Raw genomic sequence first — 27336 nt, forward strand, 5'->3', positions numbered from 1 at the left:
GCCTCAAGGACACAACCCTCATGGAAGGCAAATTCCCACATGAATCACACAGAGAGAAGTTACAAATGCTTCCTTTATTACATAATGCCAGTAACTGCTACTTTGACTGTTTGTGCATCTCTACGTTGTTCAAAGTGTTTTATGTTGTGATAATGACAATAACTTCAAGTGTCACCCACAATCCCTGCTCCCAGGCCCACGCAAACACACACCATATTCCTCCACACTGTACCACACCAGAAGCAGCAATGCTCTGAAGGAGACGCAATTCAAAAGAATCACAAGTGTCCTAACTCATCAAGATATCATTTTATCATTCCATTAATAAAGCAGATTACAGTGGGGCCCTAATTTGCATTGTAACTAGGTGTTACAAGACACTACAGGTTCTCCTGAGGCCACCCCACACTTCCAGGATACAAGATCACTCTCCACGCAGTCGCCCACCATGCCAGCGGTAAGCCCGCCGCTGGTGCAGGGGCTGCTGCCATCTGCAGGCCTGAAAGTGCTGTGCAAGATCAGTGTGAGTCACAAGTGGACACGATCTTGAGTCAGTCTTCCTCACACACTGAGTAGGATCAAAAGACTGCCCAACGTCACCTTAGAGTTGTTAGTATATTAGTACTGTCAAGTGTCAGGAGGAGAATTATATTCCGTGATTATGTTTAGTTTCAGCAGGAATAAGGAATCTGGACCAAAATTATAACCAGATTATAACCAATTCACTAGGCAAAGACTGCTGAGGCCAACAAAGATGCAGTAATTCTCTTCACATGGCCTGGCCTGGTTTTGTGAACGGTATTATTAAAACTCCTGAGCCTAACAAAAATCTTTATAAGGCAACTCATCAAAACAGAGGCCAGTAAGAATTTAATTTCACACCAATAGAACTGCAGATCTAGATTTATTTAGGGCCATGATTGCACATTTATAGAATATTTAGTTTACTCTAAAAGGTTACAAGACAGCTCCCTCTCAGCAAGACCCTGGCCTACATATATTTGCTTTACTTATATAGCAAGAAGATAACATTACACATGGAAGCTTTCAATTTGTGGCACTGAATGATGAGCTACACGGGGCAGCCTTCAAAAGCTACAATTAAGGATCCACCCAGCTTCTCTGCAATGCAAGCCCGATTGAGGTCTTCCGGCCCGTTCGCTTGACATTCATGTTTTATCCCTAGGGAGGAAAAACAACAATCCTAATTAGAATTATAGCAGCAGCTTATCTGTTTCTGTAAGATAAAACCCAGCTGTAATAAGGGTAGCTATTTAAGAACCACAGTATGCAGTAATTAGAATAACTGGAAAACTGTTCTGTGGCATTAACCCGCCACAACGGGCCTCCTACATGTGTGTGTGCATGGTTGGTCCAGGCTACTGGGCTTCTGGATCCAGCTGCCCACTGATGTGCCTGGAAAGGCCCTGGAGGAGAGGGCCCAATGAACTGCTTGGCCGGCCAGATGGAGCTCCTGACTCCAGGCTGCGGCCTGGTCCTGGTGTGGGCATATGGGACAGAACAGCACAGAGGTCTCCTGCCTGTCTCACTCTGCCTTACAGTAAATTGTTTTTTGAAAAAGAACCCTGTCGGGGCCCGGTGGCGTGGCCTAGCGGCTAAAGTCCTCGCCTTGAACACCCCGGGATCCCATATGGGCACAGGTTCTAATCCCGGAAGCTCTACTTCCCATCCAGCTCCCTGCTTGTGGCCTGGGAAAGCAGTCGAGGACGGCCCAATGCATTGGGACCCTGCACCCGCGTGGGAGACCTGGAAGAGGTTCCTGGTTCCCGGCTTTGGATCGGTGCACCGGCCCGTTGCGGCTCACTTGGGGAGTGAATCATAGGACGGAAGATCTTCCTCTCTGTGTCTCCTCTCTGTATATCCGGCTTTCCAATAACAATAAAATCTTTTAAAAAAAAGTAAATAAAAAATAAAAAAAAAAAGAGAACCCTGTCACCAGGAACACTACAACTGTGTTGCAGCCTGCTCGCTCTGGGAGGGAAGGGCTGCACCGCGCAGACAGGCCCGGGTCTCGGGGCCCACCTGGCCAGCAGAGTCGGTCAATCCCGTGCACCCCTGCAAGGCTCCACAGCAAGTCCCCCAAGGAAAGGCAGTGCGCGTTCATCTGAGGAACTGCTGTTAGGGAGCCATCAACACCAGTTAACAGAGCACTTCCAGGGGATACTCCAACATCCAGTCAATGCACGAGGGAGCCTGACACAGCACTCAACTATGCAGCAGCAGGGCTTGGACAAGGCAGCAAGAATTTTGTTTTCTGAAGTCAAACAAGCCAGGGCAAACCTGTTCTGCTAGAAAAACATGACAACCAATCACAGGTAAACAAACCAAGCCAGCAGCACTGGGCAAGCCGGGCTGGGCAGGGAAGCGGCAGGGCAGACCCACATGGACACTCACCTGATGCAGGCCAGGCTTCCAGCCCGCCAGGGTGAAGCCCTTTTGGCCAAGCTCACACAGCAGTTAGATGACAAGCTCAGCCCCAGCCGCAGGCCCTGGGTGACAGCTCCATGCACTTCCTGTCACCCCAGCACGGCCTCCTGGCTGCAGCCTGCAAGGGACTCACCAGGATCCCAGCGCCCAAATGGCAAGTCACACCAAGCTGCCAGCTCGGGCAGAGAGCACTCTCCCAGGGAACGAAGTGAATCAATTACCTACAATCACACCGTTCAATAGTGAAGGTGCAGGGAAGGGCTCCAAAGAAAATGAGGTACGGGGACCTCAGCAGCCCCTGGCCCCCCTCCTCTGGTCCTGGGACTCACCATGGCCAATCTAGAACATACCTTGGAATTTCTTTTTGATCGCATCCTTGGAGCTTGCATAGATCATTTTGCTTTTCAGAGGTGCTAGCTCTGGTGCCCTGGATAGAAAGATGCCACAAATAAAAAAAAGCTAGTTCAGAGAAGTCACAGCCTACCCCTTGTCAAACAGCTGGTCTCAGGAGGGGGTGGCCTTGGCATCTCCTGAGACCTGTTCTCACAGTGTCACGTCATAGGTGGGCCTATGCAAAACTACTCCAGGTGACAGCAGAGACTTACAAGGCAGAGGGGCTGGCATTGTGGCACAGCACACCGATGCCCTGAAATACCAGCCCTCCACATGGGAGCCAATTCGAGTCCTGGATACTGCACTTCCCATCCAGCTCCCTGCTAACGCGCCTGGGCAGGCAGAGGAAAATGGCCCACATGGGAGGCTGAGCGCTCGGCTCCCGGCTTCAGCCCAGCCCAGCTCCAGCTGTTGATGCTGTCTGGTGAGTGAACCAGCAGATGGAAGGTCAATCTCTCATTAGATTGGCCTTTCAAACACAAACTATATACATTAATTAAGATTAATTTATTTGTATTGGAAAGGAAGACTTATGGAGACAGAAAAGTCTTTAATATGCTGGTTCACTTCCCAAAGGGTCACAATGGCCAGAGCTGAACCAATCTGCAGGCAGCAACCAGGAACCTCTCCCCCGTCTCCCATGCAGGTGCAGGGTCCCAAGGCTGGCCACGGGCCATCCTCCACTGCTTTCCTAGATCATAAGCAAGGAGCTGGATCAGAAGTAGAGCAACTGGGACATAGACCAGTGCCCACAAGTGATGTCAGTACCTACAGGCAGAGGATTAACTAGTTGAGCCATTGTGCCAGCCCCACAAATAACTCTTTGGGGCCCAGTGTGATAGCCTAGTGGCTAAAGTCCTTGCCTTGCAAGCACCGGGATCCCATATGGGCACTGATTCTAATCCCATCCAGCTCCCTGCTTGTGGCCTGGGAAAGCAGCTGAGGATGGCCCAAAGCCTTGGGACCCTACACCCATGGGGGAGATCTGGAAGAAGTTCCAGGCTCCTGGCTTTGGATTGGCACAGCTCCGGCCATTGAGGTCACTTGGGGAGTGAATCATCAGATGAAAGATCTTCCTCTATATGTCTCCTCCTCTCTGTGTATCTGACTTTCCAATAAAAATAAATAAATATTAAAAAAAAAATGACAGACAGCCCTGGTGAAAAAAGAAAACTACTGACTAGAAATCAGAGTAATAGGGCCAGTGCGGCGGCATAACATGGTAATTCTCTGTGTGCAGTAATGGCATCTCACGCAGGCATTTGTCTGACTTCTGACTGCTCTGCTTCCTATCCAGGGAAAGCAGGGAGGACGGCCCAAAGCCTTGGGATCCTGCAGCCATGTGGGAGACCCGGAGGTGCTCCTGGCTTTGATCAGCTCAGCTCTGACCATCTGGGGAGTGAGCTAGCCGATGGAAGATCTCGCTGTCTCTCCAAAATCTTAAATCTGTTAAATCCTTAAAAAAAAAAAAAACACACTGGGCGCCTCACTCATCAGGGATTCTCATTAGCTGTGTCCAGCCTAACAACTACAAACACTCAAGTTCGACAAGCTTTTCTAATTAGGAGATAGTTATAGAACAAAAACAAAATAGAGAATAAACAATTAAGAAATACTTGCATTGTGGCAGTTTTTGCTTCCAACTGTTTACTAAAGAATAAAAAACTGCAAATGATGTCCCTTCCTAACCCACCCAAGTCCCCCATTCATATCTGTTCCAACAGCAGCCACAAAAGGACTGGTTTTCCTTTCAAATTAAGAATCGAAACCCAAGTGTCAACCATGTTCTGGCAAACACTAAATCCACGCATACAGCCCCATGATTCTTGGCTAAAGGGCAGTCTGGCAGCAGCCACGTCTGGCCATGTTACTAAGCTGTCATTTCTGAAGTTGTAGTGCTTTCTGCCAGGTGACAAGAAGTATGGCACAGGTTTCACAACACTTGGTGCACCAGCAACACTGACAAATCACCAGGTTGGTACTGGACGGCGACGCCTCACTCCCCTGAGACCGCTTACACGGGGACGCCTTTGCTCCTCTCAAGCAGCTGGCCTCAGGCCCGGCTCCACACCACGCTCCCGGACGCAGCGAGCAAAGGCAAGGGACGCCTCCACGTAGCTGTGTGGCCCAGGAACACTCGTGTAGTCAGCACCGGGGCGGGCTCTCACTGGCCTCCACCCTAGGCACAGGGCAGCCTGCGGCCCCCATGCTGTCTGCTCCAGATCCGCCCGCAGGGAGGGGGCAAAGCCACAAGCACCTCAGGGCCAGCAGATGTTTGAGATGCCAAGGCAAGTGGGTTCTCTCCTTAGTCAAACAGGTCAGGGACGTGGACAAGCAAAGCTGTGCTGATTTTATCTAGCCAGACGGCTAAAATATGTTAAGAGCCACTCTCGGGACCCAGCTTCTTAGAGAAAACACCTTGATAAGGCCTCTTCTTCCTGAAATGAATAGTGCACAGTAAACCACTGCCTTAACACTGAATTTCCTTTCTTTCTCCTTTTATTTTCCAAACACTGTTCAGTAAAAATGTCTAATTTTTTCACAATAAAAACTTCATAAAAACCAGAAAAAATTGTAAATGAAGGAAATAGTCAACAATTTAAATGCCTGCACCTTTAGCTGATTTATCTGTCCCAAAAGGACAAGGGTGTAACCCATTCACTCAGAGCTCCTTTCTCAGATTCTGTGCAATCCCTGTTGGTAGCAGCAGTGTACCGACCCTTCATTCAGATCCCAATCTGCCCAGCTGTTATCTTTACAGATCAGCCTCAATGGGAGGTGAGCTGTCCCTAACTTCCTGCCTCAGCACTGCGGGTCGTGATGCTCCTCTAAGCTCCCTCTCCCTCTCGCCTTGGTCACAGATGGCACCTGGGTAGAGCTCAGTCCCCCTTTGCCTGGCCAGGGCTCAAGCCAAATGTCCCCTCCTACAATCAGGGCGTGGCCACTTCCCTTGCCCCTTGGAGTGTTCTCGCCATGTGGCCAGCAGGAATACACCAGCTCACCACTCAGTGATGAGTCAAGTGTGATTTCTATCTACAGCTTAAATTCAAATACTGATTTACTTACATGAAAAGACCAAATGATTAGCTGCAGAAAAAACCATCTCAATACTTGACAGCAACTCTGTCACCACCTGCAGTAGGGGTCGGGAGGAGCCTTTTTTTCCACCAAGGGCCACCTAGAAATTTATCTGTAATCAACTTCAAAATCTGCATACTATAGATCTGTTGAATGTCCTGGCCGGGGCTGCACACTTCCCACCTCTGACCTAGAGCAACACTGCCCAACGTCTGTGACGAGACCAGTCACCATCTGCACTCCTAAGACAGCCTCTATCCAGTCACATGGGACTAAAGAGCATTTGGAATGTGGCAGTTCATTCAAATATGAAACTGAATTTTAATTTAAATTGACGTAAACACACTGGCCAATGGCTGCCTACAGTATAGTGAGCAATGCAGAGCGAATCATCGTGAGTAGGCAACGGTGCACCTTCTTTCCAAAGTGGCACACCGCAGAGGCCAAGGCACCTTTAACCTTGGGTCCCCTAAACATAGAGCTAAGCTCTTAGGAAACCTTATAAACAAAAACTATATGTAAGCGACTAGCAGTAGCTTGAATAAAAATGATTTGATCCTAGAACCGGTTCTCCAAGAGCTGAAAATAAGGAATTCACACAAGGCCCAGTATTCCTAACACACTTACCACAAAAAGAACATCAACTCTTCTTTCCTGGATTCCTTGGTTTCAAAGCTGGCATCGTACAAAGCATAGCGACAATCTTTTTCAGGGAGCATTCCCACAAAATGCTTGAAGGGGTCGGTTATGGTGACACCAACATCTCCAACCAAGATCTCCTTGCCTTCTTCCACAATGATGCACTTTTTGTCTGCACTGAGACAGAAAATGACGGCTTTCTTTCTCTTCTTGATTTCTTCTGGTGTGGAACATTTCCGAACTTTCATGTCATAAAAGATGCGACAGACTTCATCAGCAACTTGCACTCCGGAGGCCTACCATGAGAAAAGAAATGAGAAAAAGGCTTAGAATTTTTATCATACTTAAATACAAAACACTAGCTTTTGGTTATAGACTGCATATATTTAAAATTTTTCACATATACTTACTAGAAAAGGGAATTACGAGCTGAAACCACTATTTTCAAACATCGAACTTTGTTACAGATTACACACGTAAAGCCTCTATCAGCATGGTGTGGAGGGTGGCGGGAGGACGCGGCGTCAGCAGCCTCGCTCTCTCCAGGAACCTAAACAGCAGTGCTTTCTGCAATGCCTTTCCCGGGGCACAGGTGCTCAGAGCTGCCAGGCTGGGAAAACCCTGTTTCCAAAGCATCTCTTTCTCTCAAAAAATAATTGGAAGGTCAGAATCTTGTTCTACTCACATTTCAGAATTATGTGATGAATATGCACTAACATCTTAGTCACTTGCCAATAAAATTCTACCTACCAAAAGGATGGCCAACTTTTTCAAGGATCTATTTTATTTATTTGAAAGGTAGGGGGAGACAATAGAGAAATAGAGATCTTCCACCCACTGCTTCATTCGCTAAATGGTAACAATGGTCAGGGCTGGCCCAGTAGCCTCGTCTGGGTCTCCCACATGGGTGCAGGGTCCCAAGTACTCGGGCAATTAGTCCGCTGCTTTCCCAGGCACATTAGCAGGAAGCTGGATGGGAAGTAGAGCAGCTGGGACTCAAACTGGTATCCATATGGGATGCAGGTCTCACTCAGCACTTTTACCCACTCTGCCCCAATGTAGCCTCCATTTGGGGGGAGGGAGGATAAAAATTTATTTATTTGAAATATGGAGTTACAGAGAGAGACACAGAGAGAGAAATCTCCAAATTTTAAGTTAAAATTAGAATAAAAAAAAAACACTTTTAACAGAGGATGACTAAACCTGAGATTATTCTGACCAGAAAATCAAGTTTTTTATCATGTTGTACTTGCTACTCTGAGATAAACAGTTAAATAAGATTTTTTTAAAAGATTAACCTAATTGACAAAGTTACATGAAAGAGAGGGAGAAAGAAACGTTCCATCCATGAGTTCCTTCTCCAAATGGTCATCACAGCCAGGCCAACCCAGGCACTCGAGCTGGCCTCCCATGCAGATGCCAGCGCCCACGCCCTCGGCCACTGCACAGCTAAGAGCTCCAGCAGAGATCTGCATCAGGTCACAGACTCACACACGGTAACGGTGTCACAGCAGCAGCTTTCCCAGCTGCCCCAGAGTACCGGCCTCTAACCAAGATGCTGATGGAAAAACGGCTTAAATCATTTTTTAAAAGGATTTATTTATTTTCATTGGAAAGTCAGATATATATAGAGAGGAGGAAAGACACAAAGAAAGATCTTTCATCCGCTGAGTCACTCCTCAAGCAGCTGCAACAGCCAGAGCTGAGCCAATCCAAAGCCAGGAGCCTGGAACCTCTTCCAGGTCTCCCAAATGGGTGCAGGGTCCCAAGGCTTTGGGCCATCCTTGACTGCTTTTCCAGGCCACAAGCAGGGAGCTGGATGGGAAGCGGGGCTGTCAGGATTAGAACCTGTGCCCATATGGGATTCCGGCATGTGCAAGGTTAGGACTTTAGCTGCTAGGTTACCATGCTGGGCCCTTAAATCAATTCTTAATCTTTACTTTCTTTTAAAAGGAATATGTCCTCTATTAACTTTACTATATCCATAATTTGGTTTATCAACTACTTCGCATTGCAAGTTAGAATATTAATTATACCCAAAGCTAACATCAGGTAATTTGATAAATAAAAATGCACCTAAACAGGTAACTTACAGAACAAAAGGAAGTATCTGTAGATCAGATTCAGAATATATAAAGAACCCAAACAATCTGAAAGTAAAGACGGGGTGCTATGCATTCCATCTCAGAGTGCGTGCATGTAAATTGCGCACTGCTTCCAACTTCAGAGCCCTCACAACAGTTCCCATGCTGGGAAGCAGTGGGTGAGAGGGAAGTGAACCAGCAGACAGAAGATCCTCCTCTCTATAAATCTTAAAAAGAGACAAGAAGCCAATTAAAAATGGTCAAAAGATTTCAATAGACAATTTTCCAGAGAGGAAACACAAATGACCAATAAGCACAGAAAAAAAAATGTTCGCCAGGGAAATGGAAATCAAAACCACAGTAAGAGACTACTTCACACCACCCAGACGGCTACGGCAGCGAGCCGGGCAGTGGCAGACACGGCTGAGGCTGCGGAGAACTGGACCTTCCCGGGCACCTGAGCAACGCAGCTGCCCCTCAAAAAGTTGAACACAAGTCAATACATAACCTAGGAATTCCACAAACACTTGTACACAAATGTTTACAGTAGCATTATTCGTAAAGAACCCAATAGAAAAAAAGCCTAAATTTCTATCAAGTGTTCACAAGACTTTCAAAATGTGGTGTATCTATACAATGGAATATCATTTGGCCATAAACACACAACATAGAAGAAACTCAAAAAAAAGAAATTTTACTAAAAAGAACCCAGAGAGAGGGGCTGGCAAGTGAAGCTGCTCCTTGCAGTGCCAGTACCCCACAATGGAACGCTGGTTCGAGTCCCAGGTGCCATTTCTCACCTGGCTCCAAGATAATGCTCCTGGGAAGGCAGCACAAGACAGCCAAGTACTTGGCCCTGCTGCCCAGGTGGGAAACCAGGGGGCGTCCTCGACTCCAGGGCTTGGCTGGTGAGGACATCCCGGGAGTGAACCAGAAGAATGGAAGGTCTGATTCCATCACTCTGCCTTTCAAATAAACCAGCCCTAAACAAGAAAAACAAATACGCCAGCAAAGGCCACATATCACACTCGGCATTTCCATGAAATGTCCAAGAAGGCCAATCCACAGGCAGAGCAGGGCCGAGCGCACGCAGGAACCAGGAAGGACTGCAGGGGGATCTGGTCTCTTTCCAGAGGAATGGACACAAGCACAGCTCTGTGAATACAGTGAGCCTGAGCTGTTCATTTTATGCGAATAACACCTCAATAAAGCTGGTACCTAAAAATGTATGTAAGTATTGACGAGAGAGATAATATAAAATCTAAGCATTTACTTAATATTAAACCCCAAATTTTCAATTCTGCAAATATTTGAACATTACAGTATTTCAAAATTACCATAAACAGTGCTATTTATTACTCAACTGAAGTTTAATTAGGGTCCTACATATGGAACAATGGGATAATGGCTAGTTAAGCATCTGACGCATTCTAGGAATATCTAAAAATAATACACTCCAATCCCATCTAATTCATATTGAATCACAATCTACTTCAATCCTATCAATCTACATTTTCAGCTCATAAATGAACACTTCAATGTAAATGAATGAAGTAATATAGGAAATTAAGATTAGAAAACTCAAAAACTACACAATCTTACTCTAAAAAAAAATTTAAACCTTGTTACTACTAATCTTTACAATTTATCTATGTTAAGCAAGTTGACAACATTTATTTTGCAACAGATAACTTACATGTTCAAAGTAACAAAAGTTAATGAGCCAGAAACTGATTTAATTCCTTCAATGTCCTAGTCTGTAATACTATCTGTCAACCATATTTGACCCAACAACCAATTTAAAAACCATTAAGACAATGAAAATGTAAAGTCTTATTCAACCAATATCTGGAAATTGTGATTATCTAAATATTTCAAGGGCATTATAAATTTTTATTTCAAAGTTACAGCTAATTAAACATGTGCTTGCAACTGAAGATAGTAAGTAATATATCTTGTGTAATAACGATGCAGCTCAATCCGGCTGTGCATGACAGGCCCCTTAAAAGCCTGAGTCCGAAGGAGCTTGGGCCTTTTCCCATGGGAAATAAGGCCTGTGGAGGCCTCTGATGGGGAAGGCCAGGAGACGCCAGCGCCCAGACCCTGTGTGGACGCTGCAGATGGGAGCCAGTGCCACAGGACTGAGAGCAGAAAGAGCAGTGCTGAGAAGAAAGCTCAGCACTAGCTCCAAACACAGACCCGACCCAAGCACTTGTCAAGCCAAACCAACCAGCAGAGCACACCAGGAAGGGGTGGCGCCGGATGACACTTCAGTCCTGGGACGCAGCACAGGAGCAGCTGGGTGCAGCTCTTGCAGGACACATCAGCCTGAAGCCACCAGCACCACAGGTGGAGACAACCAGTCAGTGAGCAGCAGCGTCCACAGCAGGGCTGCACCATGCACACATCCTGGAAGGCTGACAATGGGCAAATGGCTCACATGGGGCTGACAGCTCACATGGGGCAGACGGCACATGCAGGGCTGATGGTTCACACGAGACAGATGGCTCATACGGGGCAGAGAGCACACACGGGTCAGATGGCACACACGGGGTAGACAGCACACATGGGGCAGATGGCACACGCAGGGCAGACAACACACGCGGGGCAGATGGTTCACACAAGACAGATGGCTCACGCGGGGCAGATGGCACACGCGGGGCAGACGGCACACGCGGGGCAGACAGCACACACAGGGCAGATGGCTCACATGGGGAGACAACACTGCAAGAGCACCATTAATCAAGGAGACCAAGAAGACACTGCCTGAAAGTAAAGAAGCAAACGAGAGAAAAACCACATCCTAGAAACCAAAGGAGAACATCCCAGGAGAGAGCTCACTAACAACTTCAGAAAGAGGAAAAAAAAAGAGTGAACAGAGTGCATCCGTTCCGACAGCTCTGCCTAGGAGCGTTTCGGCAGACTGGAGGAAGGGCAGACGTCCAAGGGTAACAAGCTAACCATCCATGAGGACCTTCTGAGGTAAAGACAAAAAGCAGGATGGTTAATCATGAGGGAAGCGGTGCTGAATTCCTGAAAACTGCCTCAGAACTGGGGAGATTTCACTCTATGAGAAGCTGGAGAGACCCAGAGGAGAGCGGGATCATTACACACACACACACACCCATCAACAAATACTGAGTACTTGCTGCTAGGTACTTCCAAATAACAGTAATTCTATGAAGCAACTGTTAGTGTTGGCACTTGATGGATGGGGAAACTGAGGCACAAAAAAGAAAGTAATTTGCCCAGGGCCACGCAGGAAATGACACAAGTGAGATTTGAAATCAGGCAATTTGGCTTCTTAAACAGAGAATTAACAAAGCCAGAGATCTGAGAGCCTGCCAGGGACCAGGACGCAGATGCAGTCAGTCATAGCTGAGGACTTTCTTCCCTGTAAAAGCAGAGGAGAGGGAGATGACAGTTTGGAAACAAACTGCCAAAGGCCATGCCTGTAAGGATCTATTTTCTCTAGGAAATGTAAGCCAGGAGGAGTCGGTCAGGCAGGGGTCTGAAGACACACCATGAAAGGCTTTAGCATTGCTATGGGCATTACAAGAGAGTCACCTACAGACACGGGGCAGGGCTCTGGGGCCTGAGAGGGTTCAGCGGGGGTCAGAGGAGATGACCGGCAGTTCAGCAGAAAGCATGTGTTGGTGACAAAGTAGGTGGAGAGGAAGGACTACACATTCTCCCAAGGCTTCTTCCAAACACAAACTTTCAACTCTCTAAGCCTCCTGCTTTTCCGAGCTTCCAGACTTCACTGCCAGTCTCTAACAGCTCCAGCTGGAAGTCTCAAAGGCACCTGAGCCTCAGCATGTCCAAAAAGCCAGCTGGCCTGCCCCCGGAGATCAAGCCATCTTCTGCTTCCTATCACAATCTCTTTAATCACACGGCTGAAGCCTCAAAGACATCCTTAACTGAGCTCCACCTAGTGAACCTTTCCGATTTTCGTCTTTCTCTCAGATACTCAAGATATTCATCTCCTGCCACTATCCCAAGCCAAGTTCTCACGCCTCCTACCTGATCCCAGAAAGGGACAGTAGGCTGAGTGGAATCACACTCCTCCCTTCCTAGGCACACAGGAAGATTGCACTCCCCAGTTTTCCTTTTAACTCAGCTGATGTCATACAGCAAAGGTGAAAATGGTGCTATAAATCATTTCTAGCCTTATCCCTTTACAAGCTGGCTCCGTGAGTAAACTGCTGTCTGCAATGCTGGCAGCTCAGGGTGCAAATTCACATTCCAGTTACCGCACTTCCAATCCAGCTCCCTGTTAATCTGCCTGGGAGACCAAAAGATGGCCCAAACACTTGGAGCCCCTACCACTCATGTGGGAAACCCAGATAAAACGTCAGGCTTGTGCTGTGGCCTGGCCAAACCCTGGCAGCTACAGCCATTTGGAAAACGAAGCAGCATATAATCTGTCTCTCCCATTCTCTGTAATTCTGCCTTTTAAATAAATTCTTAAAAATCTTTACATACATTAATATGTACATCAATATTAACTCAATAAAATGAGTTATGTCAACCATAAAAATATTTCTAAGGTCATCTTAAGAAGGTCTTCCCTTGCAAAGAAGACTTTGGTGGACATACTTCTCAATGGCAAAGGACTGCTTGCCGCCTGGGGGCACCCACAAAAGATGGGGCTGGGGCATTCCTGCCTGGGCTAGGCCACAGCATGCACCAGAAAGTGGGAGAAGATCTGAGGGAAGATTTGGTAGGGTAATTGTGGGCTTGCCTCTGTGGAACTATAGCACCACCAGTTTACATGGAGAGCTGGGGGTGGTGACAGGCAGAGCCAGGCTGGACCACAGAACCCTCCTGACAGGAATTCACCTGACATTTGCGAGGGCCGGGGCTGGGAGAAGGTCAGGTGGTGCAGCACCCACCAGCGCACGCAAGGGTTGTTACTGAGAGCTGGCCGTGCCAAGCAGAGACATGGTCCCTGATGACACATGTGAGATCCATGCATGAAATCCAAGTGTGAGATCCACACATGAGCTTGGGGAACTCCCCTACTATGCCTTAGCTCCCTATGAAAAGCACAAGAGCCGGGCCTGGGGACAGGCCAGGTCAAGCAGGTCTGCAGCATTTGTAAGCTTTTTTATGGGCCTGGTCTGGGGATGGGAGATCCAGAACGGATATGGGCCAGCCAAGCTAGGGTGTAGCACTAGCTGGCAAGTGCCAGGTCTGGGTACAAGTCAGGTCAGGCTGGAACACAGTATCCCCTGGCAGGTGCAAGATACAAGGCTGGGAACACACCTGGCAAGAAAACTGAGGTCTCTCCCCTGCTAGGCTGTACGTCCCACTGCTGAGCACAAGAACCAGGGCTGGAGACTGGCTAGGCTGGACAAGGTGGCAGCACCTGTCGGTATACACGAGAGCCAAGCTGGACGAGATGTGGGCTGGGCCAAGCTAGCTGGCATGTGCTGAAACCAGGGCTGGGGGACAGGTCTCGTGGGGGTTGTCCCAACAAGGTCATGGCATCAGCTGGTAGTATTTGAGGACCAGATCTGTGGTGGGCTGGCTGGACTGGGCCACAGCACCCGTCAGTCTGGGTAAGGTACAATGTGGAGGCAGAACTGCCCAGGCAGCTGCGTCCATCGTTATGTGTTTCGGCTGGTGCAGGTGACAGACTGCACCTGATTCTGCACTGGCGGGTGCACATAACATTCGGGTCTGAGGTCACCCCGGATGAAGTTTCTTTGGGGACTTCCCAACTGGACCAGTGAACTCAGACCCCAACCACAGGGGGAAAAAAAAATCACAGGATGTGTTGTCTGACCTTGTGTTGGACTCCAACAGTTGCTGATGCCTGTGCAGTGGATAGCATGCCAAGATGCACAGAGGGACACGATGCACAGGTGACACTGACTGCCTTGTCACAGGATGGAAAGCACTACAGGTTGGACCACTCTCCTGGCCAAGCTTTGCAAGTTCCTGGGTCTGTGGATGCACTAAGGTGGGCTTTGCCAATGAAAAGACTTTGGAAAGGTTTTCTCAACCCTGGAGCAAGGAAACCAAACTTCTCAGAACTATCAAAACCACTCAAGTAATAATACCCTTGGAACACACTTCCCTACACTGGGGTCTCTAAGGCATCATTAAAGGACCCTCCCCCATCAGTCTGACAGCAAGAAACGGCCCTCTCTCCCTCCTCCCCTGTGAACACAGGTGAAAAACAAGTTGAAATATTCCATTCTAACTAATTAATACACCAGGCAGTGTAGCTGTAACTTCTACAGTGTGAGGAGCAAACGTAAAACTAACAAATTTTTCCTTCTTTCATCTCACATAATTAGTACCACACCCTTAGCTATCTTAGATGCTGCTGTCTTTCCTTCTGTTGTCAGTGGAGAAGTCTCACCTTTTCGCTAAAGAAAGCTTTGGCACATTCAAATACAGAGGAGCATCATTCTTGCACTTTGGGGCCACTACTAACAAGGTAAAGCAAGAGCTCCTGGAGCACAAGGCCTGACACATCGTCACAGCCCATCTGGTAACACAGGCAGCTGCTACTATGGGACTAGCAGGTGAGCAGTACATACAGCAGGGATGTGTCTGACAAACAGCTGATTCGCACCCCCATAAGATGAAGCAAGCTGGTATATGTAAGACTTTATTATCACACTGTGCTGAACATTGCCAGGAACTTGAGCTGGCACCATAAGGGATACCATAGCACCAGCCCCTTAATACAGTCACAGTGCAGTTGACCAGAGAGAGCAGAAATTCCCAGAAAGCATAACTGGGACCAAGAGGGGAGGATACCAGTACACCGATTCAGTCGGCATGCAAGGCAGCCTTTGTACTCAAGATAGAACACAAAGCAGCAATTCTTTCCATCCCAGCTGCAGAGTGACTGCATGTCTGTAAACGAGGAAACCAGCTGAAAAACTAAATCAGCCATCTTGCATCTTCAGTCCACCCTGAACCAAAGTGTCATAAACAGAGTCTGTGTCTACACTATTAAACTCAAGCAGAACACCTGACCCTGGCTTAATAGATTGTCAACCATATTTATCATTACAGAAAAATCAGGAATGAAAGTGACCTCACTTTAGAAAGTAATTTTTATAATTATTTTTTATTTGAAATATTTGAAGAATATTACACAGCAGACTAACCCAGTCTCAAATTTATAAACCACTAGCAGCAAAGAGTCATAGGCTCCTTTTCAACCTACCTACTTTGATCCAACTTCTCAAAGGAGCTGCAAGTGGGAAATGGCTCAAAACTGCTCACAATTCTTTAACTGTATCACTGCTTGCACAAGACTCCACAAAAAACAGAATGATGGGCAACAAAAGAGTTGAGGTCTTGGCTACAACTAGATACCTCTCACAAATGATCCTGAGATAGCAAAATGAAAATGTCAGCTGCTTTGGGTACAATTTTACAGGCAACTACTAAGATAATAGGCTTGCAGGTCCTGTGTTAAGATACAGGAGGGGGCGCTGAATAAAAAAATGTATCTCTCCAGCAAAAACTCCACTGAAAGTACAAAAGAGAATTCTTTTGGAAAGAACATAAACGCACTAGAACAAGGAAGAGAGATAAACAAGGACCTCTTCCTAAGGAGGAAGGAAGGAATTCCCATGAGGAGCACTCCACCCTGACTCCAGCCATCCCAGCGTACCTCCCTCACCTCAAGCTCCAGAGTTGGGTTCTGGAGAGGATTAGCAGGTGCTCACAAAGGAAACAGGAAGAATGCTGAGGCCCTCACCCCACCACCCCCATCACTCCCACCCTGAGGCCTGACCACCAAGTACTGAGTCCCCAGTCCTGCTTTGGGAAAATTCCACTACCCAGAAGAACTTCATGTTCCTTCCTCGCACTAACACACAATGCCACCACATATGGTTGTTAAGTGTTTGATGTTGCTAGTTAATATTGAGAACTACATTTTTATTCTAAATAATTTAGTATAAATATCAAAACATAAATTATCTTAATACTAAAACAGCATGTCTTATATAAACAAACTGCTGTATTTAGTATTCTGCCTGGAAAGTGACACAGAATTCGCTTCACTGATAGTCTATAGTATCAGGGACTACAGCTAGACTCCGGAATGACAGTACAATCCCTCCAAGAGCAAGGATTTCAACTCTAGTCTCCTAGAATCACGGTCGACTACTGCTGGGGCTATGGAAGCAACCATGAGGAAATCCAAATAGTGCTGTTAAAAACTACTTATTGTGTTACTTTGGAAATATCAAAATAATCAAAAATAAAGAATGGTCATGAAGTCTCATACAGAAGAGCCCAACTCCCAATGAAGACGTGAATTCTTACAGACGGTATAGCTAAAGCCTTTCTGTTCATTTCAAATTAAGACAACCTGGCTATTGGGAAAGAAGTGAAGTAATGAAATTAAAACATAAGGTTTACACAATAGCAATAAAGGAGCTTTATTTAATATACACCAGGGCTGTTCCAGGCGAATTTTACACTTAACTGGGAATATGGCTTATAAATATGTTGAGAAAGTGAGATAGTGAATATTTTTAAAAAAGGGGACAGGGGGCTGTATTTTTCTTCTCTCCAGTAAAGAGAAAATTATACCATAGAGTTGAACAATAATACTCATTCAAATCTTGCAACTTAAGCAAGTAACCCAACTTCCCATAAGCCTCAATTTCATCATCTATAAACTTTGAATTATGATACTTGTTAGAGCTTTCTCAATTCTTCCCAGTCACCAAATGTGGCCAGTTTTTAGTAAAGCATTAAAATGCTATGAAATCAACACAAAACTAATTTTTGAAACACTGAGCTTTGTTCTCTGATAAGAATTATGAACTAAAACCCAATTTGACCTCTTCTTTCATACCACGACTAGTAAGTGGTTAAACAGCAAAGATACAAAATAGCATGGAGAAGCCAACAGTCCTTTTAACACAGTAGATCCAATTACACTACTACCTAGTAGGAACAACCATCACCTGTGGCCATAAATCAACATCTACAATGAGGAGAACCGGGGCTACAGAGTGAACTAAAAGATCTTGTACTAAGATCTTTACTCTGGGCAGGCATTTGGCCTTTCGGTTAAGACACCATTGGACTGGGGCCAGCACTGTGGCTCACATTCACGGGAACGCTCCCACCCACGGTGCTGACACTGCACAAACACACCAAGTTGAGTCCTGATTGTTCCATTTCCCACCCAGCTCCCTGCTATCACACGTGGAAAGCAGTGGAGGCTGCCTCTGCATCCACAAGGGAGACCCAGAAGAAGCTCCTGGCTTCGGCCCAGTCGCGCTCGGGGCACTTGTGGCCATTTGGGGAATGAACCAGCCGATGGAAGATTTCCTTCTTTATCTCTCCCTTCTCTGTAACTCTACCAATCAAATAAATAAATCTTTCTGTTTTCTTTTAAAATTTGTATTAATATACAGAGCACAGATTTCGTGCAGTCCATGCAATTCCAAGGAGACAACCACACTTCCTTCACTCCCCGGATTCCTCCCCACAATCCCCTGACCTCCCTCCCCTCTCTTTGTCAGGTTCTGCACACTTCTTTTCTAGACAATTTCTGTTTTTTAGACAATTTCTTTTCTTTTTCCTGTATCTGATGGAGCGGGGAATCAAATAAATAAACCTTAAAAAAAAAACAAAAAAAAACACTAACTGGTTCACATCCCATACCAGCTGCCTGAGTCTGACAGCACCTCTGCCACCTGAGCAATGTCCCCACTAATGCAGAGGCAGGACTGACAACTCAAGCAGTTGGGTTCCTGCCACCCAAGTGGGAGATCTGGATACTGTTTCTCAAATAAACAAAACAATTTAAAAACAAATCCTCCCCAGCATATACTAGCGAACCAAGTGTACAATGAATCCCTAATCTCTTTGACAAGTTCAAAATAGACTGGATACTGTTGTGTGCATTTTCCTAAAATGTACCTAGATTAAGGTAACAAGGCCAATGTCAGGGGGCAAGACAGTGCTGAACTAAAGCTGCAGCTCCCTGAGTCACACCAGCCTCCTGCAGGGCTGCAGTCGCCCGCCAGAGGACCATGTCCCCAGATCTGGAGGCTGCAGCACCCCAGGAGAACACCCACCCTCTCATTTCCAGTCACCACCTAGTCTAACAGAGATCCAAAACTTTCCATCAAACTCCCTGCCTTACTTCCCCAGAACACTCCAGAAAGCCAAGGTGAAAAGCACTGTATCTGTCACAAACGTCCTACTTCAAAAATCCTCATTCAGCTTACAGCAAAGTGTGACACCCTTGAGATAATGACGCCTGCAGACTACACAGCAATTCTCCTTGTCAGGTGCTAGTGAGCTCCACTCAAACCGTTCTTGATTAACCCTTACTTAAGGGAGACAATGTATTCAATGACCTACATTCTATAAATCATCCCCTTACTCCCAAAGTAGCTTAAAAACCATCTCCCTAGCACTGCAAGCACGATCTCTTGTAGACAATCCTCACACAATTTGTGAATGAGTGGCCATCACAACTGGGAGGTAGGAACAATAAGAAAGTGTAGAAGGCTGACAGTGAATGGAGTATTTCCTGTTTGTCCTCCTCACCGGACACACCCGTCAGAAAACAGGAGACAGAGAGGAGGGGAGAAGAGCAACTTGCAAATGGCAAGGACATTCTGATACTGTTTTCTTTCAATGAGCCCCAGTTTCCTTCAGGGGGAAATCAAGGTCCCTGGCATGACAGGTCAGAACCTATGCCCACCTCCACTCTTCTTCCACATGGCCCTGACAGTCAGTGCTTAGGTCCAGTCACGCCCAGCTCACTGGGACTCCCTGAAAACACCAAGTTCTCTTGTCACCTGACCTTCCTCTCCTCTAGCTGGTTACACAACTAACTGGTACTTGGTCCCTGCTGTTACCAGCTCTAAGTTACAAGATCCGTTCATCTACTAACACAGACTGCAATTAATTCTATCATAATATTATATAGTACGCTGGAGAGCCGTTTGTTAATTGAAGCCTCCAACGCATACAATTTCTCATGTATCACAACTGTGAAGCTGATCAAGTAAAGTTCTACACTTAGCATTTGTTTAAAATTTGGGGATAGGTACTTTCATATTTTAAAACATCTAATATGCGGCTGAACCTCTCAAAAACATTTAAAACGTTTCATGTCACTTTCAAAATTAAAAATCCTGGGCCCAGCGGCGTGGCCTAGCGGCTAAAGTCCCCGCCTTGAACGCCCCGGGATCCCATATGGGCGCCGGTTCTAATCCCGGCAGCTCCACTTCCCATCCAGCTCCCTGCTTGTGGCCTGGGAAAGCAGTTGAGGATGGCCCAATGCATTGGGACACTGCACCCGTGTGGGAGACCCGGAAGAGGTTCCAGGTTCCCAGCATCGGATAGGCATGCACCGGCCCATTGCGGCTCACTTGGGGAGTGAATCATCGGACGAAAGATCTTCCTCTATGTCTCTCCTCTTCTGTATATCTGACTTTGTAATAAAAATAATAAAATCTTTAAAAAAAAAATTAAAAATCCTGCACAATTCCTAACAACTTTAAGACAAAATTCGTATTTATTAATAACAATAATATGGCCCTCACTGTCTAACTCAAGAAATGAATCTCCCAGATTCATCTACCACCACAAGCAATTCTATTCGTTCCCAAGGTCTTCATAAAGTGTCTTGGCCTAAGAACCTTAAAATAATCCATACCTTCTGATCATGTATCCCAGGAATTCCACTTCCAGGAATTTATTGCGGTGAAATAACTTACATAACACTCAAATCCAGACAGTCCAAATAAACAAACACAAAAACCCTACAAACTAAATTTTAATATATCCACAGGAGACACTTCTGACACAGCTGTTGGTGGACAAGGTTAACAACACTGGGGAACTATTCGAGCTTGCTTTAAGTGATTAAGGAAGCAGAATATAAAGTTCTATGCACAGTGTAGTATCAACTGTAAAACAGTTTAAAGAAATTCCACAATTTAACAGTGGGAATGTAAGTAGATTTTTACCTTCTTCTGTTTTTTGTACTTTCCAATTTTTCTCTGATGAGCATAGTTTTTAAGTTAGACACACAGGAAGGGGACTGCAGTGCGCCACTTGGGACCCCACACACACAGTGTATATGTGTACACAGGTTTTCATCGGGTGGTTCGTTCCTGAAATGTCTGCAATGGCTGGAGCTGAGCCGAAGCCAGAGCCGCCTCTGGGACTCCCATGTGCTTGTGGGGGCCCAAGCACCTGAGCCTTCATCTGCTGCTTTCTCAGGCATATTAGCAGGGAGCTGGGTGGGAAGTGGAGCAGCTGGGACAGGAACCGGCGCCCTTAGTGAAATGCTGGTGCCACAGGCAGAGGTTTAGCATGCTATGCCATGGCGTCAGCTCAAGCCACGTTTTTTAAAAATAGGACTTTTACCTCATCTTAAAGAAACTTTATGGTATACTAATCCAGCTAAGGCATCATAGGCCATGTCCACGCTTTTGGATCACATCAAAGAAAGATTATTTATTCTTTTTAGTGCTTTTATGTTACTATATAGATTATTCTGTTTGTTACCACAGAAAGCAAGGATAAATTTCCTACACTTATTCCTTTCCTAGTCTCAGGGAGGGACTGTTGGGAATCTGGGGATGGGAACTCTTATGTTTCAAACAAATAAAAGCAGCATCTCAAGGACATGACACAACATGCCACGAAGGGTTAAGCCTTCTGCTGTAATCCAGGCATCTCATATGAGTGCCATTTCAAGTCCCAGCTGCCCTCCTTTTTTTAAAGATTTATTTGTTTTGATTCAAAAGGCTGATTTGCGGAGAGAATAGCAGACAGACAGAAAGAGAGAGAGAATTTTCCATCTACTGGTTCCCTCCCCAAATGACTACAACGGCCTGGAGCTGAGCAGATCGGAAGCCAGGAGCTTCCAGGCCTTCCAGGTGAGTACTGGGCTTCAAGGATTTGAACCAACTCCACTGCTTTCTCAGGCCATAAGTAGGGAGCTGGATGGAAAGTAGAGCAGACAGAACATGAACTGGTGCCAAAAATGGAGGGTTAGCCAGCTATGCCACCACACCAGCCTACCCCTCCCCCTCCACTTCTGATAAATGCAAAGTATTTACTAATGAAACAAAATACATTATAGAGTTATATTAACATAACACACAAACATTTGGAGCTTACCAATGTTAATCAATTACTAAGTTTGCTATGATTTTTATTTAAGTCAATGTTATTCATGAAAACATCATGCTTATTTTGTGTAACTTTTGCTTAACACCTTCTATTTTTTAAGAGATGTTGTCTGTTTCCAGCATATTTGAGAGTAACCACAGAGTAGAAGCCACAGAGTCCCCCTGTGGACCCTGTACTGACTGTTCCTAACATTTTTGCTAGATGAACTTCCTAGGAAAAACAAAGAGAGGGGCAAGCCTGAACAGGAAGTGTTAACCACCGTCCCGTACTGCCTAGCTCACTTTAGTCGACCACCACCAGGAGCCTGAAAACAGCATGTCTATAGCTAAGCACACTGAACTCGGCCCTCAGCAGTTTTAATGGAGCTGGAAAAGAACATACATTCCAGTAGAGAGGAATATTAGTGTTCGGTATGAGGTTTTAGCATTGACAATCATAATCTTGTTAATTGCTTGTAGTGTTTAATTTACTTAATGACTTTGCAAACAAGTTTAGTTGAAGTTCACAAGATGCAGCATGCAAATAAAAATGTAAGATGCAATTAAATATGAAGACAGACAACTCACCACTAATCATAAAAATGTGAATTAAAATAATCAGAAACAATGCCACAGTCATCAGAAGGTTTTAAGTCTCACAGTTCTAACTGGTGAGAGGACATAGAGAAATGGGCCACAGATGATGAAAAATAAACTAACAAACCAGGAGATCAAAAACAGGTCTTCATGCCCTCACACGCAGGGCTTCTGCCTACAGACACAATAAAGTATCATATGAAAACTGCCTACTGTAGAAATAACTTAAGTAGACAAAAAAAAAAGTTAGAAACGTCCAAATGTCCACCAGCAGGGTAATGAGAACTAAAGCTACGCTAGAATCAAACATTATGCCCACGAACACCCCAGGATTAATAAACAAAACTGCTAAGCTGGTATTGTGGCACTGACAGTAAAACCACCAGTTAATCTGACATCCCCATAAGGGCTATGGTTCAAATCCCAGTTGTTCCACATTAGATACAGCTCCCTAATACAACTGGGAAAAACAGAGGACAATGACCCAAGTGCCTGGGCCACTCCACCTACATCGGAGACCTGAATGAAGCTCCAGGCTCTGGTCTGGTCCAGCCACTGGGGTCATGTGGGCAGTGAGCCACCAGGTGGAATCTCTCTCTTTCTCCCTCTCTCATGCTTTTTACCTCCTACCCTTTCACCCTTTCTTGTTGTAAGCTTTCCAAATAAATATTTTTTTAAAGCCACATAAGAAGTGACATGATGTATAACATTTACATGAATTTTTAAAACACATCAATATATATTATCAAGGACTAATAACTTATCTGTTATGTATAGCTAAAAGTATGACAATATCAACGAGGATGAATGTCAATGTCAGGAGACTGCTGACCTTTCCCCAGACGGACGCCTGGCAGGCAGGGCACGACAAGTGCACCAGCTGGTTTGTGTCCCAGGTAGTTACTCTGCGTGTCGGTAGCAGCTGTGTAACAGCCATCCCCCAGGTTGATCTGCCCCATCCCCTCTCTTTTTCTTGGAGATGTTTACCCTTACTGATGGCTCTCCTAACTGCAATAGCAAAGAAAATCGCATCCTCATGGCCAGTGCATTCTGTCTCTGTCCCAAGAGCAGTTATCTCTGGGGAGAGGAGGGAACAGGATGAGGAAGACGAATAGCCAACTGCATTAGTAACAGAAATACCAGAAACACTGCCAAGACGCAACTGGCTGTTTGGTTTATTTTTGCTAAAAAGAAATTTGTTATTTTGTATACTTCTCTGTTGAAAATGTCTCAACATTAACTATATAATATTTTAAGATCTGATGTGGAATCATCTAAGTTGATACCAATTAATTCTTTATAGTCATATTAGGCACAGAAACACAATTTTTGTAACTGGATTGTTACAAATGTTTTTGCAAATCACCAATTGGTATTACATATCTGTAACTCAGCCTGAACCAATTTGCTCAGTTATTGCAGAGTTTTGATTAGGGAAATTGTTGATTATACCACATCTTATCTCACTTTCAGGGACAAGAATGCACTTCAAAGTTGAAGTAACAGCCAGCCATGCTGCACGTGCATAACCTGGTCACAAAAGGAAGTAGGCAAGCCTAAGGTGATGTCTCAATCCACACTCAACAGATGCACTGAGCAACTAACCCTGAGAACTCAGTGGTGGGCCGGAAAACCATCTCTGTGCTTCCACGGAAATGGGCACATCCACTATAGACACAAACAGCACCCGCAAATGTATGCATCTTTGTTGGCACTATGATGACATCTCGAAGTGCCCAGCTTGATCTGAGTTGCTTCAACTGCTTTATTCCAAGTGCTCCTAGAACAGCTGATGAATACCAGGAAGTGACTGTTAATTCAGAACAAACACATCAGCAGTTAAAATTTAATCGTGTGTGTGTGTGTGTGTGTGTGTGCAAACAGCAATTTGGAACCAAGTATCCAGCCAACAGATCCGAACCGTTTAAAAAAGTGTTAGTATCTGAAATCAAGCTCTTGCAAGCTAAATTACGGCCAAGCCAAATTGTTTTTAACAGGTAAAAGAAAATGTCAGCTGGACTGAGTGGAGAGACGTAAGGCCAATAAAATAACCTTCACAAATGGGTGGTCTTACGTTCCTTACAATCTTTCAAACCAGCGCAGCCTACCAGGTTCCTGACTTCTCTGAATAAAAGTTGGAAATCTATTTGGAATCAATCCCTCTTTCATTGTTTTTCTCTTCTTCACATAAACCACAAAAATAACAGCTGTTTCTTTACGTTATGTATACACGTACAGAATCTGAGTTTTTCAAAACCAAGCATTTACCCTTAGGCATTTAACTGAAGTTTAAATGTTTGATTCTACTTTCAAATACAAAAATAAAATGTAGCAGCAGTCAGAAAAGCAAAGCAGTCCATGAAATCAGGAGAGTAGAGTAGGCTCCAGCCCACTTACCAACACTTTCACCAAGGGTGGATGGGCTTAAATTCACCACAAAACCCTTCGATGTGAAGGTATTTTAGTAAAAAGCTAAAAGTATTATGGTACCTACACACTGGAAAACTTAAGAGGTTAAAAAAGACATGATGCCAATGCTGACCTTCTTGGTCACTTGCGGAAGTAAACCAGAGAACCCGAAACTAAGTTATCAACTCCCTGTTACCCGCCTCCCATCATCAAAAAACACAAGACGCTCCTTGGCTTCCTTAGGAGCCGCTGGGACTCTGCAGACAAGCTGTACTACCTCAGGAAGACAGTCCCAGCTGCCCCAGGCAGACAGGCAGCCCCAGTGCAATCTGCCTCACTCAGCCAGCTAAGGGTTTTGCCTGCAAATCATTGACCAAAAATGGTCACAGTGAGTGCAGACTGGAGAAAACGACAAAATGCTGTACCTGACTGCCCCAGCCCACAGCCTTACTCCACTGTAGTCTAAAGCGGGGAGAAGAGGGACAGTCCAGCCATAAGTCCATCTGTCTAGCTGAAATTACTAGGGCCCAGCTAGTGGCTAAATCCCTTGCATCCGCTGGGATCCCATTCGGGTGCCGGTTCATATCCTGGCTGCTCCACTTCCCGCCCAGCTCCCTGCTTGTGGCCTGAGAAAGCAGATGGTCCCAAAGTCTCCAGCCTGGGAGCCCTGGAAGAAGCTCCTGGCTTCAGATGGGTAGGCAGCTCTGGCCCGTTGCGGCCACTTGGGGAGTGAACCAGCAGATAGAAGGTCTTTGTCTCTCTCTGTCAATCTAACTCTCCAATAAAAACAAATAAATCTTTAAAAAGAAGAAGAAATTGCTAGGATTCAGCATTCTCGGGCTAGACCCGCACTTTGCATGCTCAACTCTGGCCGATCCAGAATTGGTGGGTTTTGTTGCAGTTATCCCCAACTATCCATAGCCAGATCGGGCAGGGGAGGGTTAAGAGAGACACTGCCAAGCTTGACAAGCACGACCAGAGAGTGCTGCTGGAAGTTGATCGCCAGATAGGACAAACAAAGCGGCTGCAAGGCCACTCGGTTCTTCAGCATGCCAGGGTCAGGCTCGTTAGCGCTCGCTCGTTCCGCCTCGCAGGGAGCTGCAATAAAGGCCTTTATTTTCCCTCCTGAGATGGACCGAGAAGCGCCCGAGCTCTCCGACCTTCTCGGGAATCTCGGGCCTCAGGGGACCCCACCGGGCGGCTGTCCACGAATCCCCCCCGATGGGTTCCACCGAGGAGCTTGGGATATGCTCGACCCCGCTGCTGGGTCGTCCCGACGCCAGGCAGGAAACGCCGCGGAGCCGACGGTCCGGGGCGGCGGCCTGGCCAGCAGCTGGGAGCCGCCCTGAGGTGCGGAGGCCCGGAGACGCTCTTCCGCCCGGGGACGCTGCAGCCCGGCCCGGGGCGCGGCTCGGTCCCCGCGGGCGCCCCGCGGGCGCCCCGCAGAGATCCGCGGCCGGCAGCCTGAGAGCCCACGCTTCAGGCTCCTTCCCACTCACCATCTTGGCCGCGGCGGTAGCAGGAACGCGGGGGAGGGAGGCGGATGGCGTCGACTCAGCCGGAGCGAAGATCTCACCGAAGCGAGACCGACAGACCGAGCGCGGAACCGACGCGACGGCGCGAGCCTTCTAAGGGGAGGGCGGACGCGCGCCTTGGGCGGAAACGCGCCTGCGCGCGCCAGGCCCCGCCCTCCGTTGCTACGCAACCGGCCGGCCTGGCAGCACCACGCCCCAGTGCCGCCCAGACCGACCGGCAGGCGGGGCAGGCGGGCCGCGAACGCCTCACCTGCTGGAGGCTGGACGGGCGGGGTTCCCCCCCGCGAGCAGCTCGGGTTTTCGTGGGGCGCGGCGAGGAGCCCCTCCTCCAGAGCTGGGCTGGCTCGGGCCAGCCTTCCCCCTTCCCCGCTGGCCGCAGGATGCCCTGCCCACTGCGCCGTCGTTGCCCGTATAAGGAAGTAGCCACCTGGGCAGGTGTGCGCCGCCACGGGGGGCGGGATCGGGGGGGGGGGTGCAAGTGGGTGGGGTCCCCGGCGGAGGACCGGGGCGGGAGGCGGGGTGGCGGGGACCGGCGGGAGCCGAGTCGCGGGCCTAGGCCCTAGGACCGCATCCCGCATTTTTCTACCTACTTTGGTGCGATTGCTGCCACGCTGCCCTGATTGGCCAGTCTGGCCCGCCCGGCCCTCGCGTGAGAAGAGAACTCCGGACATTTTATTTTTTTCCTTTTTTTTTTTTTTCCACGGAGCGACCGTGGCAGTTCAGGGTGCTCCGTGAGTCACCGCTAATTTCAGGTCTGGAAAACAAGGAGTGATTTATTTATCTTTGGGTACAGCCCCGGGGCGAGGCAGGGGGTAAGGGAAGCTGGCCTGGCTGCCCGCAGGGGTGTGGCTAGGAACCGGCTGCGTGGCCTGGGGGTGATGGCTCCAGCCCCCTCTGCTCCATTTTTGGGGGGAATATAATTTGGGATTGTGTTTTTCAGACGGGCAGTTGCATCAGAAACATCAGTTTTTCGAGGCCCAGAAGGAATCCCAGCGTTGTCCCCCTCCCCCAATGGGG

General features: G+C 47.0%; 1 protein-coding gene across 2 annotated transcripts; it reads right to left on the minus strand.

Moving 5' to 3' along the window:
- Nucleotides 1-290: 290 nt before the first annotated feature.
- On the minus strand, nt 291-26442 carry DSTN (destrin, actin depolymerizing factor). 2 transcript variants are annotated; one of them, XM_058679464.1, is made up of 5 exons: nt 26284-26442; nt 6547-6854; nt 2799-2875; nt 1036-1182; nt 291-499 (listed from the first exon to the last, which is right to left on the minus strand). In XM_058679464.1, exons 1-4 carry the CDS (start codon nt 26284-26286, stop codon nt 1073-1075), a joined length of 498 nt encoding a protein of 165 aa, XP_058535447.1. In that variant the 5' UTR covers nt 26287-26442; the 3' UTR covers nt 291-499; nt 1036-1072. The 2 variants fall into 2 exon arrangements, with proteins under 2 accessions (XP_058535447.1, XP_036353066.2); XM_036497173.2 differs by having other exon boundaries at nt 291-1182.
- Between the last annotated feature and the right edge of the window lie 894 nt (nt 26443-27336).

The sequence above is a fragment of the Ochotona princeps genome, chromosome 22 (assembly GCF_030435755.1).
Source record: "Ochotona princeps isolate mOchPri1 chromosome 22, mOchPri1.hap1, whole genome shotgun sequence".
In the NCBI taxonomy this organism is placed as follows: Eukaryota; Metazoa; Chordata; class Mammalia; order Lagomorpha; family Ochotonidae; genus Ochotona; species Ochotona princeps.

Bases quoted from the DNA above. Each gene is read 5' to 3' on its own strand.
- DSTN (XM_058679464.1), bottom strand. The intron at 2,876-6,546 runs GTAAGTGTGTTA...CTTTCTATCCAG, and splicing joins GAGTTGATGTTCTTTTTGTG to GGCACCAGAGCTAGCACCTC. The intron at 1,183-2,798 runs GTATGTTCTAGA...TTTCCTCCCTAG, and splicing joins GATCAAAAAGAAATTCCAAG to GGATAAAACATGAATGTCAA.